The 13,401-nt window shown below is 48.0% G+C and overlaps 1 protein-coding gene across 1 annotated transcript; it reads right to left on the bottom strand.

Annotated features, from left to right (window-relative positions):
* Window positions 1-284: 284 nt before the first annotated feature.
* Window positions 285-10,562, bottom strand: LOC135535021 (platelet-derived growth factor subunit A-like). The gene is made up of 6 exons (XM_064961766.1): window positions 9,682-10,562; window positions 9,173-9,269; window positions 6,600-6,710; window positions 5,759-5,946; window positions 1,626-1,752; window positions 285-1,020 (listed from the first exon to the last, which is right to left on the bottom strand). The coding sequence occupies exons 1-6, from the start codon at window positions 9,745-9,747 to the stop codon at window positions 1,010-1,012; spliced, it is 600 nt and encodes a 199-aa protein (XP_064817838.1). The 5' UTR covers window positions 9,748-10,562; the 3' UTR covers window positions 285-1,009.
* Window positions 10,563-13,401: the final 2,839 nt, after the last annotated feature.

Here is a 13,401-nt window from a genome sequence, read left to right as displayed (position 1 = left end):
ATTAGCAGTGTGTTGGTCTTGATATCTACTTCCTTCCTCTCCGTATTGAAGGTATGTATGAGTGAGAGCAGAGATATACTCAGTTACTAGTTCACAGGGGTTTCATGTTCAAAGTGTCTGAGTATGGGTCATAAGAGGTGACCCCTGAAGTTGTACAAAGTCTCTCTCTCTTTCTCTCTCTCTCTCTCTCTGACTCTCTCTGACTCTCTCTCTGACTCTCTCTCTCTCTCTCTCTCTCTCTCTCTCTCTCTCTCTCTCTCAAAAACTAAAGACATTATAACAAATTGACATTATAAATAGTTTATTAGTAACTTGTAACTGATGTAGCAGTTGTTTTAAACCTTCCTTTATGTGAATAACATACCAGAAACTAATCAAGAAGTCCGTCAGCAATAGAAAACCAGGGTTACAAAAATAAGAGGATATACATCATGTAGGTGACTTCCTTCCATTCCAGAAGGAGAGCACATCTTGGATTCTTGTAATATACAAAACATAATCCCAGTCACTGTCCTCGGAATCCGATGGAAAAATCCAGAAGCATCCGAAATGATTGGGAGGATTCCAAACCGCTTGCCATCCAAAATCATGGGAGTAGTCTTGTAGTCAGAAGTCCTTTATATAAAGACTGCAACTCCCATAGTCCTCCAGTATCCAATCATCTACCTCTCTTCTTCTCCCAGTTGGCGTAGTCACGTTATTTGACACCTGTCAATCATCAAATCAAAGCCACACCCACTCCTAATACCGAAGTCCTTATTTGCATCTTCCAGAAACGTCATTCCCGATTCTGGCAATATTTTAACGTTATCAAAATGATTGATTTTTGAAGGTTCGTCTTGTGGGAAGATATAGAATATAACATATATAGAATATGTTCTCTGTCCTCTGTCCCCACTTCTCTTGTTGCCATCACACACAACGTGGCTGAAGTTCATATCACAGTCTGAGAAACATGTTCTCTTCCCTCTTCCTCTCTTTCACTCTTCTCTCTTTCATCCATCTGTCTTCACCTTACGCCTGATGGGAGGAGAGAAATAGGTACCAAAAGTTAGCTTAGCCAATCAGACAATACAAGTCATCCCCCCCAATGTCAAATGTTCACCACTTAAAACAATGAATCTTTAGCACCCCCATCTTTCACCACCAAATACAACCTCCATACCCAATGTAATCAGCCAAGGCATCAGTCACCAATTAAAACCACTTCCTAATTTCACCCCCTCTTCCTGTTCGATTGATACTAGTCTCTGATTGGCGATTCCCATGATTGGCATTTAAACCCAGATCATTGATTGGCCGTAGTGCTAATGCCTACCGTGATGACACTAATAAACACTCATGTTTTTCCACATGCCCGATAAAGGTATGAGAAATTCTTTGAGGTTTTTGAGCTTTTTACGTTTCCTCCCTTTACCCTTGGTCCTACTGGGTCCTGTGGATGAAGGGGGAGGAGGGGGAAGAGGGGGGTCTATAAAGACAAAAGGGGAATGAAAAAAGGAGTGGAATACCCTGAGGAACCATTTAAATTCCTCAACTGTTATTAGTTTATATCAGTGTAGAGAGACACTCAGACAGGAGCTGACACACACACTGTCAGCAGCAGAGTAGAGGAAGATATTTACCATTGTCTGTATCATAGAGTTCCTTGATGTGTCGTTTGGAGGTGCATATGCACTCAAGGTGCTCCTCCAGCCGCACCAGCACCTCCTTCAGTTTAGGACGCCTCCTCACATACTCCACCTTAGCCACCTGGGGAGGGAGGGAGGGTGTGAGGGAGGAAGGGAGGGAGGGAGGAGGGAGGAAGGGAGGGAGGGAGGGAGGGAGGAAGGGAGGAAGGGAGGGAGGGTGTGAGGGAGGAAGGGAGGAAGGGAGGGAGGAAGGGAGGGAGGGTGTGAGGGAGGAAGGGAGGAAGGGAGGGAGGGTGTGAGGGAGGAAGGGAGGGGGGGGGTGAGGGAGGAAGGGAGGAAGGGAGGGATCAGAATGAGTTCTGTAGAATCCCCTCTTTTCGAGGTAATGGAAGGATACAAAAACCTGACACACACCACACCCTCGTACACTAACACACACACACCCACCCTCGTACACTAACACACACACCCTCGTACACTAACACACACAGCCTCGTACACTAACACACACACACTCGTACACTAACACACACACACACACATTAGTGTTCGCTCAAAAAGTGAGCCACGCCTGCTAGAGCTTCAGGACTGATTGTACAAGCCTCTCTTCTCTTTCAAGTCTGAACATACACAAAGACAACACACACACACACACACACACACACACACACACAGAAAGGTGCTGCCTTGTTACGACATGAACCAGAGGAGCACAGCAGAGACAGTAACACTGTTATTGGTCCAGAGGTTCAGGTGAGGTAAGGCATCTCAATAGTGTGGACTGGAGACGCTCCCCTGTCTAATAAAGGCTGTTTCTCCTTGTGTCATTTCCTTCATCTGATTCTGCACTGATAGGAAACAACTGGACAGATGCCATGCTACTTACTTTCCCTGTGCTTACAGGGCAGTGTACAGATGTAGGATCTGAATTTGATCACTCTTTTGTGGCTGAGAATTTAAAAAGGCTTCTAAAGTTTGTGATTTCCACTTTAAAATGTCAGGCTTGATTTTTCCTTACAAAAAATGTATCAACCCCTAAACATAATAATTCACATTTACTGTTGCTGACTGGTTATTTTCCTGCTGTAACAAACTGGCTCAAATTAAGATCCTACATCTGTATGTGAAAGGGAGGAGACATGGAGAAGAACCCATTTTAGGCGACACTGAGATGCAGACTGAGGGACTTTCTAAGTCTCCTACCTGTCAAATGAAATACAGGAAATGAGACACGAGTCAACTCAAAGGTGTAGAACACGAGGTGTGGTAGGGTTCTCAGTAAACCACCAGGTCTAATTAATATGATCATGTCCTTCGAGCTGTTATCATCATAAAGTCAGACAACAATGGAACCTTTGTCTCTCTCCCACCAGTGGAAACTGGAATGGAGGGAAACAGACAGTGGACACAGAGAAACCATGGGAGATGAATACACAGAGCCAAGACCAGTATGAGCCATTGAAAAACAACTGTCTGCTGTTCTGGTACTGGTGAATGGTTTCTGGAAGAGCAGAGACGGGCAAGCTAGCATGCACGTGCACACACACATTCACACACCCTCGAAGGCTTCTCCTGGACATCACACAGCGTGTGAAAGTGTGTGCGCGTGCATGTGTGTGTGTTCCTCTCCATAGTTCTGTCTCTGTAGTTGAGTCTCAGGATATACGGGAGACTTATCTTTTGATTTCCTCTCTGTCAAAGACAAAGAGAAAGAAAGAATGAAGAAAAGGAAAAAGAATGAAAGAGAGAGAGACCCTTTCATCTGATATTGAGTATCAAAAGGGGATCAAATCTGCGCTCTCTCTTCTCTCCTCATCTGTCCATTCCTCTCATCCCTCTGCACTCTCTATCCCCCTTCTCTCCTCATCTGTCCATTCCTCTCATCCCTCTGCTCTCTCTATCCCTCCCTTCTCTCCTCATCTGTCCATTCCTCTCATCCCTCTGCTCTCTCTATCCCTTCCTTCTCTCCTCATCTGTCCATTACTCTCATCCCTCTGCTCTCTCTATCCCTCCCTTCTCTCCTCATCTGTCCATTTCCTCATCCCTCTGCTCTCTCTATCCCCTCTCTCCTCATCTGTCCATTACTCTCATCCCTCTGCTCTCTCTATCCCTCCCTTCTCTCCTCATCTGTCCATTCCTCTCATCCCTCTGCTCTCTATCCATTCCTCTTATCCCTCTGCTCTCTCTATCCCTCCTTTCTCTCCTCGTCCGTACATTCCTCTCATCCCTCTGCTCTGCTCTCTCTATCCCTCCCTTCTCTCCTCATCTGTCCATTCCTCTCATCCCTCTGCTCTCTCTATCCATTCCTCTCATCCCTCTGCTCTCTCTATCCCTCCCTTCTCTCCTCATCTGTCCATTCCTCTCATCCCTCTGCTCTCTCTATCCATTCCTCTCTCCCATCTGCTCAATCCTCTCATCCCTCCCTTCTCTCCTCATCTGTCCATTCCTCTCATCCCGCTGCTCTCTCTATCCCTCCCTTCTCTCCTCATCTGTCCATTCCTCTCATCCCTCTGCTCTCTCTATCCATTCCTCTCATCCCTCTGCTCTCTCTATCCCTCCCTTCTCTCCTCATCTGTCCATTCCTCCTATCTCTATCCCTCCCTTCTCTCCTCATCTGTCCATTCCTCTCATCCCTCTGCTCTCTCTATCCATTCCTCTCATCCCTCTGCTCTCTCTATCCCTCCCTTCTCTCCTCATCTGTCCATTCCTCTCATCCCTCTGCTCTCTCTATCCCTCCCTTCTCTCCTCATCTGTCCATTCCTCTCATCCCTCTGCTCTCTCTATCTGACCATGCCTCACCCCTTCAAAAACACTGCTTCTCTCTTTCTCACTCTCTTTCTGTACATTTAAGCACAGTTAGATTTCCTCCAATAGTTACGACTCTAATTTGCAGGGATATCTCTATGACCTTTGACCCTCTATTTCTGCATATGATCTCTATCTGCGGTCTACAACAGATAGCACTGCCTCAGCCAGGTCAGTTCAGATCAGATTGCATTCATTAGGAACTAAACATAATAGCATTTACCTAGACAAGGAGGGACGACCTCAGCACCCAGAAATAACAACTTCTTCCTCTGTGTGAACTGTCAGAGGAACAGCTAAGCCAAACAGACACACAAGGAATAGCTCAGCCAGACAGACAGCATCTTTAGTCTTTTAATAGACAGAGGACTGAGGAGCCATTCACTCAGTGGGAAACAGGGAGTGGGGAAAACAAAATAACCCCCGTAGTGAATACACTGAAGCACTGAGATCATGAACACACCCACTATCCTCCTCGGCTCAGACGATGGTAAACTGGCTGGAAATCCTTAGTGCATGAACACACACACACACACCGTCTTACTCCTTTTTCTCTCTCTCCATCCTCGCTCTCTCTCTCTCTCACACACACACACTGAGCAGAGCTTCCAGTTGGCAGTGTGTGTGGGTTTAAGATGGCAGGGTTTACTAGCTGTTATGTGCCAGGCCTGGCAGAGATCAAATACAAATGATTATGTTGCTGCGGTCGCGAGGGAGTCTCCTGGCCTGGCACACACACACACACACACACACACACACACACACATGCACATATACAGTATCAGACAAAAGTTTGGAAACACCTACTCATTGAAGTGTTTTTCTTTATTTTTATTATCTTCCAGGTGAAGCTGGTTGAGAAAATGCCAAGAGTGAGCAAAGCTGTCATCAAGGCAAAGGGTGGCTACTTCGAAGAATCTCAATTATAAAATACATTTTGATTTGTTTAACACTTTTTCGGTTACTACATGATTCCATATGTGTTACTTCATAGTTTAGATGTCTTGACTATTATTCTACAATGACTGGTACTGTACACATACACACGTATGCAGGCATGAATACACACACAAACACACGCACACACACACACGCACGCACACGCACACACACGCACACACACGCACACACGCACACGCACACACACACGCACACACACACACAAACACACACACAACACACACACACAACACGCACACATACACAGAGAAGTGGAGCTGGACTAGTAGAAATGGGTTGAATGGTTGAGCTGCTGCGTGTGTGTGTGTGTGTGCCTGTATGTTTGTGCGTGTGTGTTCAGAGAAAGTGTGGCTCTCTCCTACCTTGACAGTGCGGTGGTGCTTGCGGGAGGGCAGGCAGTGCATGTTGCTAGTGTTGCAGCATCCGGTACATCTCTTCACCTCTACACAGGGGGGCCAGATGATGAAGTTAGCGGAGGTGGGATCCACCTGGCTCCGAGGGATCTCGTAGATCACCGTACGAGTCTTACACACCGCGGGTAACGCCTCCTCTGGGGTCAAAGGGGAGGGGGAGAGGTTAAAGGTGAAACATGACAGCATAGAGAGAAGGTAGTGTTGGTGTATACTTACACACACACACAGAGACACACATACACAGAGACACACACACGCACACACAGAGAGAGAGATACACACACAGAGACACACATACACATACACAGACACACACACACACATACACAGACACACACACACACAAACACAGAGACACATACATACACACACACACACAGAGACACATACACAGAGACACACAGAGACACACACACACAGAGACACATACACAGAGACACACATACACAGAGACACACATACACAGAGACACACACACGCACAGAGATACACACACAGAGACACACACACACACAGAGACACACACACACATGCACAGCGAGAGACATATACACACACACACAGAGACACACAGAGAAACATGGAGAGACATACACACACAGAGACACACACACACACAGAGAGACATACACACACAGACACACAGAGAGACACACACGTAGACGTAGACATACAGTAGATGGGATATAGACGGAAAGAGGCAAATACTCAAACAGACACACGTTCTCACACACACACACACACACACACACACACACACACACACACACACACACACACACACACTTACCGATGCTCCTCTTGTGCCTGGAGTGTGTCTGAGAGCTCTTCAGCTGTGAGTAGCTGTGGGGGGAGGCCTTGTTGTGGTACCTCTGTTTGTTCTCCCCTATCACCTCATTCTCTGTTGACCACAACGTCAGTGTCATGTTATCCCTACACGAGCTGGGCCATTCAGAAGCAGAGCAACACTGAATGGAGAGAGAAGCTTGACCCCAGAAAAGCTCAAAATAACTGTGTCCCCTCTGTAAATGAACAATCCCTTATCGTCACCATGACAACCATAAGCCTTCTGCTATCCAATCAACAGCTTTGGTTGTTAGTCAGGTGTGTAAAGAACCTTTCTCTTCAAAATAACTTTGTTTGTCCTTTCAGCTCTATATTGACCTGTTTGTGGTCTCTCGCTCAAATTACATATTTTTGCTACCCAAATACTGACCCCACAGAGAGTGTAGACTGTAGAGAGTGTGTGTATGATTGTGTCTGTCTGTGTGTGTTCCTTGCAAGTGTGTGTGCGTGACTGCACTTACGTGCAGGAACTTAAGTGCTTGCTGTATGTCTTGACCAACACAAAGCCTCCCAGCTCCTTCCTCCTGACACGCAGGAATTTCACCATGAATTATACATACCAACACAGCAGCCATTTAGCCCCCATTGTGAGTTTGTTAGTGTGTGTGTGTTAGTGTGTGTTAGTGTGTGTGTGTGTGTGTGTGTTAGTGTGTGTGTGTGTGTGTGTTGTGTGTGTGTGTGTGTGTGTGTGTCATTCAGCCTTACACTGCTGCTCCACAAATAATGGACAGCATGACAGCAGCATAAAGCCTACAGCCACTTGACCGAACCCCCCCCCCCCCCCCAGCCCCGAGGAGACAGCTGAGTAGCAGACAGGCCTATTTGCATCTCAATAATGCCAGAATGAATGGTGGGGTGTAGTCATGACCAAATGAAAAATGATGAAAAAATGATAAGAACATCAGAATGTAGGATGGAGAGACTCACTAAGCAGCCTAACAATGAAAGGTGTTAAACGGTTCCTTAAGGTATGTTTCAAGCCCTTGTCCACCTCTTCCCCCTTATTCGACCAGACTCCAGTTATGTGTTCAGTTTTCTTAAAGTTCATTTCACGTGGAATAAAAAGGTGTAAAACAGTTTTGACACAAGCAGCCGTCACCAGGTCCATGGTGACTGTCCTCCCTAGTGCCCCATGGTGACTGTCCTCCCTAGTGCCCCATGGTGACTGTCCTCCCTAGTGCCCCATGGTGACTGTCCTCCCTAGTGCCCCATGGTGACTGTCCTCCCTAGTGCCCCATGGTGACTGTCCTCCCTAGTGCCCCATGGTGACTGTCCTCCCTAGTGCCCCATGGTGACTGTCCTCCCTAGTGCCCCATGGTGACTGTCCTCCCTAGTGCCCCATGGTGACTGTCCTCCCTAGTGCCCCATGGTGACTGTCCTCCCTAGTGCCCCATGGTGACTGTCCTCCCTAGTGCCCCATGGTGACTGTCCTCTCCTAGTGCCCCATGGTGACTGTCCTCCCCCATGTGCCCCATGGTGACTGTCCTCCCTAGTGCCCCATGGTGACTGTCCTCCCTAGTGCCCCATGGTGACTGTCCTCCCTGTGCCCCATGGTGATGGTGACTGTCCTCCCTAGTGCCCCATGGTGACTGTCCTCCCTGGTGCCCCATGGTGCCCCCCTGGTGCCCCATGGTGACTGTCCTCCCTGGTGCCCCATGGTGACTGTCCTCCCTGGTGCCCCATGGTGACTGTCCTCCCTGGTGCCCCATGGTGACTGTCCTCCCTGGTGCCCCATGGTGACTGTCCTCCGTGGTGCCCCATGGTGACTGTCCTCCCTGGTGCCCCATGGTGACTGTCCTCCCTAGTGCCCCATGGTGACTGTCCTCCCTAGTGCCCCATGGTGACTGTCCTCCCTAGTGCCCCATGGTGACTGTCCTCCCTAGTGCCCCATGGTGACTGTCCTCCCTAGTGCCCGCCAGCAGCGGGACAGAGACAACTCCCACTATCACAGAGCAGAAGCTGGTGAGACATCTTTTAGTTCCCGCCCGAGAGGGGCGTGCTCATGGCCGGGGCAACATCCAATGGAGATTCACCAAGCTGCAGGAAGTAACTCGTCTAATTCAACATCTCTTATGTGGCAGACAAACCTGTCCAAGTTGCCCACAGGCTAACAGCCTATCACAGACCAGACACAGCCGTAGCGCCTCTTCTCACCTCTCTCCTCCTACCTTCAAAGGGTACACTTAGAAACAAAGGTTCTGGATAAAACCAAAAAGTGTTCTATGCTTGCTTCATATATGGCACCCCTTCAGGTTCTATATAGAACAAATGTTGGGTCAGTGAATAAGAACCCATGGGGTTCTGATCAACCAACCCAATAAGAGGGTTCTATATAGAACATTTAGGGGTGCCATATATGAAGCAAGCAATAGAACCCGTTTTGGTTCTATCCAGAACCTTGTAGGCTACTTCTGGCATGTTGCGTTGAGCTCAATTCAGTGTCTTTACTGAAGCCTAGCCCGAGGCTGTGTAATAAAGCTATTGAATGAAGACGGATATAAGAGGCTTTCGGCCTACCTTCCAAGTCTAGCTCCAGGAGCCGCTGGAGGTCGCTGATGCTGCGGATCTCACTGCGGGACAGCCGCTCCAACAGCTCCCGGGGGAGTGGGTCCTCCTAAAACAAAAGGAAAACATTGAAATGAAAATAACAGCACTTTATTCCCTACACAGACGTCATCGTACCGTAATGGATAGCGCGGCTATAGAAGTGGTATGAGTGTGACTATGTAGCGCTGAAGAAGTGTTTTAAGCACAAATATGTGCACAATTAAGGGTGTGGTAGAATGTACACTTAGTTTGCGCTTGTTGCTGAGAAGCCATAGATTCCACCTATTGTCATGTCATTTTTGGACGGAGTTACAGCAACGCTACTCTGGAGTTTTGTGCATAATTATGCATAAGTGGAGCATGAGCGAACAAACCTTGCACCTGCCAACGAAGTAAGCGTTGCACTAAAAACGGCACAATTTGAACAGATTTGGCCCCTACATAGCGTACAAACCAAAACTCGTATAAAAGTCGTTTACCTCAGCGGCGGTGCATAACAGGCACAATAAGCAGGCGAGGAGGAAGCTCAGAAAAGCGGCTCTCATCTCCCTTCAGGTCCTTTGGGCTCCAGAACGAGAGAAAGTTCCAGTAGTTCCACCAACACCGTTCCAGAACCAGGAGCTGAGGCGTCGCTCCCAAACCACGGGAATCCAGTACCATCCCTCGGGTGGAACCGCTACCTCCACGAGTCTACACCCGGTAGTCCGAATTATTTGGCTATTATAGGCAACATGGCGAGGCTAACAGTGGGACTTTATTGGGTGTTCATTTAGGTTTACATTTAAGACTGACGTTTATTGAAGTCAGTTGGGTTTCCTACTCCGCTTTTGGACACAGAAGCAACACAGGAGCAGGAGATTGGTCGGAGTTACGGCACCTGAGACAAGAGCTATCGATGCGTATAGGAACTTCCAGATGTGAGAAATGTAATCATTTTGTCGATCAGGCTATAATCCACGTGAAGTGAAGACGTCTCGTAGTGGAACATTTAAGTGTTTTAATCCTCTATGCATGTCGATACAATTCTCTGAGTATATAATATTTCCCTATCCATACATTTATGAGAGGCTTCCAAAAATATCAACTTTATGTCCTGTTTATATCAGCAAGTGGAGAATAGGTCAAAAAGAATGTCAAGCCGTCCGCATGTCCCGGTTGTTCTTATCAAACGGTTTTTGTAGCCTATTGGATCCCTTCAAAGCGGGTCCGCTGAAGACTGTGATCTCCGTAGTGAATGAAGTCGGAACGCTTTGAGTCATATGATATAGCTACTGCGTTGCTGGCGGGGCGCGGTCACGTTGCCACTCCGCTCTCCGGGTGTGCGCTCTGTGACTACAGATGGATGGATCGGCTATAAAGGAGACCATGGGCCTTTGACTGTGGGCGCGCTCACATCAGTCCATTCAACGCACCAGACTTCTTTCATGCATCATTGGTCAAATGCAGGTGCGTTTCAGATCCATGCAATTATAGTGATGATGATGTTCTTCATGACGGCGATGAAGCCAAAAGACTCCTGTACAGCTAGTCAAATGGCTACCCAGACTATGTGCATCTCCCCTGCTGCTCCTCTCTGTTATTATCTATGCACAGCCACTTTAATAACTCTACCCACATGTATATACCTTCCCAAGTTCTCTCACGTCACCCCGCTCCTCCGCTCTCTCCACTGGCTTCCAGTTGAAGCTCGCATCCGCTACAAGACCATGGTGCTTGCCTACGGAGCTGTGAGGGGAACGGCACCGCAGTAGCCTCCAGGCTCTGATCAGGCCCTACACCCAAGCAAGGGCACTGCGTTCATCCACCACTCTGGCCTGCTCGCCTCCCTACCATTGAGGAAGTACAGTTCCCGCTCAGCCCAGTCAAAACTGTTCGCTGCTCTGGCCCCCAATGGTGGAACAAACTCCACGACGCCAGGACAGCGGAGTCAATCACCACCTTCCGGAGACACCTGAAACCCCTCTTCACCTCTTCAAGGAATACCTAGGATAGGATAAGTAATCCTTCTCACCACCCCCATGATTTAGATGCACTATTGTAAAGTGGCTGTTCCACTGGATGTCAGAAGGTGAATTCACCAATTTGTAAGTCTCTGGATAAGAGCGTCTGCTAAATGACTTAAATGTAATGTTAAATGTATATATGACCTCGACACCGGTGACCCCGCACATTGACTCTGTACCGGTACCCTCTGTATATAGCCTCCACATTGACTCTGTACCGGTACCCTCTGTATATAGCCTCCACATTGACTCTGTACCGGTACCCTCTGTATATAGCCTCCACATTGACTCTGTACCGGTACCCTCTGTATATAGCATCCACATTGACTCTGTACCAGTACCCTCTGTATATAGCCTCCAGATTGACTCTGTACCGGTACCCTCTGTATATAGCCTCCACATTGACTCTGTACCGGTACCACCTGTATATAGCCTCCACATTGACTCTGTACCGGTACCCTCTGTATATAGCGTCCACATTGACTCTGTACCGGTACCCTCTGTATATAGCCTCCACATTGACTCTGTACCGGTACCCTCTGTATATAGCCCAGCTATTGTAATTTACTGTTGCTGTTTATTTATTTGTTATTCTTATCTCTTACTTTTTTAGGCATTTTCTTAAAACTGCATTGTTGGTTAAGGGCTTGTAAGTAAGCATTTCACTGTAAGGTATTCGGTGCATGTGACAAACAACATTTGATTTGATTTTGATGGTGATAGTGGTGATGATGATGATGATGACAGTGATGATGAAGGTGATGAGGATGTTGATGATCTCTATAAACATCATACCCTGTAACTGTCCCTAAATGCCCTGTTGTTTTACCACACAATGGCAGGTTACTAGTTAACACAGTAACATTTGATCCCTTCTAAAGCACCAGTCATTACATTTTAAGGGACTGAGCTCATTTATAACAAAGTACAAACCCATGGTTGAATAGTTTAGGGTGTTTATCACCTATAAAGTCACTGGAGGCTTTCTACCTCTCTCTCTTCCCTCTCTTCCACCCTCCCTTCAGTTCCTCACACCTCCACCTCTCTCTCTTCCCCCTCTTCCCCCTCTTACACCCTCCCTTCAGTTCCTCACACCTCCACCTCTCTCTCTTCTCTCTCTTCCCCCTCTTACACCCTCCCTTCAGTTCCTCACACCTCCACCTCTCTCTCTTCCCTCTCTTACACCCTCCCTTCAGTTCCTCACACCTCCACCTCTCTCTCTTCCCCTTCCCCCTCTTACACCCTCCCTTCAGTTCCTCACACCTCCACCTCTCTCTCTTCCCCCTCTTACACCCTCCCTTTAGTTCCTCACACCTCCACCTCTCTCTCTTCCCCTCTTCCCTTTACACCCTCCCTTCAGTTCCTCACACCTCCTCCTCTCTCTCTTCTCTCTCTTCCCCACCTCTTACATCCTTCCTTCAATTCCCTCCTTCTCCAGCCCCCTCACATCTCCCCCCCCTCCATTCCTTCCTCCACCCCTCTCCCTCCATTCCTTCCTCCACCCCTCCATTCCTTCCTCCACCCCTCTCCCTCCCTCTCTTACACCCTCCCTCCATTCCTTCCTCCACCCCTCTCCCTCCCTCTCTTACACCCCCCCTCCATTCCTTCCTCCACCCCTCTCCCTCCCTTCCAGGTCAGCCACAGATGGCTGAGTGTGTCTGTTTTTAATTGGTGTTTAATTAACTTCATTAATAAGTGGCCAGACCGTAGACACAACTGACCTCCATGATAAAGGAGTGAGAGAGTGAAAGGGGTGGAGGGATCAGAGGTAGGGGGGACACGGTGTGCTGGAGCTAAGAACAACACTTGATACAAAACAGACATGTTCACACGGACCTACACACACATTGACTGTGTGCCTTGTGACCAGACATGGTGTCACGGCTGAGATAGTTAGGGACTTTGTGCCCACTGGACCCAGTCTCGCTCAACACTAGAGCAGCCACTATTCTAGCTACAAATGCAGACATTGACAGTCTGTAGTAGTGGTGATGAGAAGTAGGGAGAGGTGAACGTGGAGGAAAATGAGGTGAATGAGATGGGGAGAGGAGGAAGAAGAATAAAGGGGCCAAGGAGGAGGGAAGGAGGAAGAGAAACAAGGTTTGTTGCCAATTAAGACCTATTTAGCCAGACAGAGACTCAGTGACTCTGTCTCTCCCTCCATCAACCCTGAAGGGCTTTGCTTTGGGCTGCTCT

This window comes from Oncorhynchus masou, chromosome 5 (genome assembly GCF_036934945.1).
Source record: "Oncorhynchus masou masou isolate Uvic2021 chromosome 5, UVic_Omas_1.1, whole genome shotgun sequence".
NCBI classification, from domain to species: Eukaryota; Metazoa; Chordata; class Actinopteri; order Salmoniformes; family Salmonidae; genus Oncorhynchus; species Oncorhynchus masou.
The sequence above is the reverse complement of the archived record's forward strand: the minus strand, read 5'-3'. Positions and strand labels throughout refer to the sequence as shown.

Excerpts from the sequence above, each read along its gene's own strand:
- LOC135535021 (XM_064961766.1), bottom strand. The coding sequence starts at position 9,747 with ATGAGAGCCGCTTTTCTGAGCTTCCTCCTCGCCTGCTTATTGTGCCTG. Across the intron at positions 6,711-9,172 it reads CCTGGAGCTAGACTTGGAAG|AGAATGAGGTGATAGGGGAG; the intron begins GTAGGCCGAAAG and ends TGTGGTCAACAG. Across the intron at positions 5,947-6,599 it reads CAGGCACAAGAGGAGCATCG|AGGAGGCGTTACCCGCGGTG; the intron begins GTAAGTGTGTGT and ends CTTTGACCCCAG.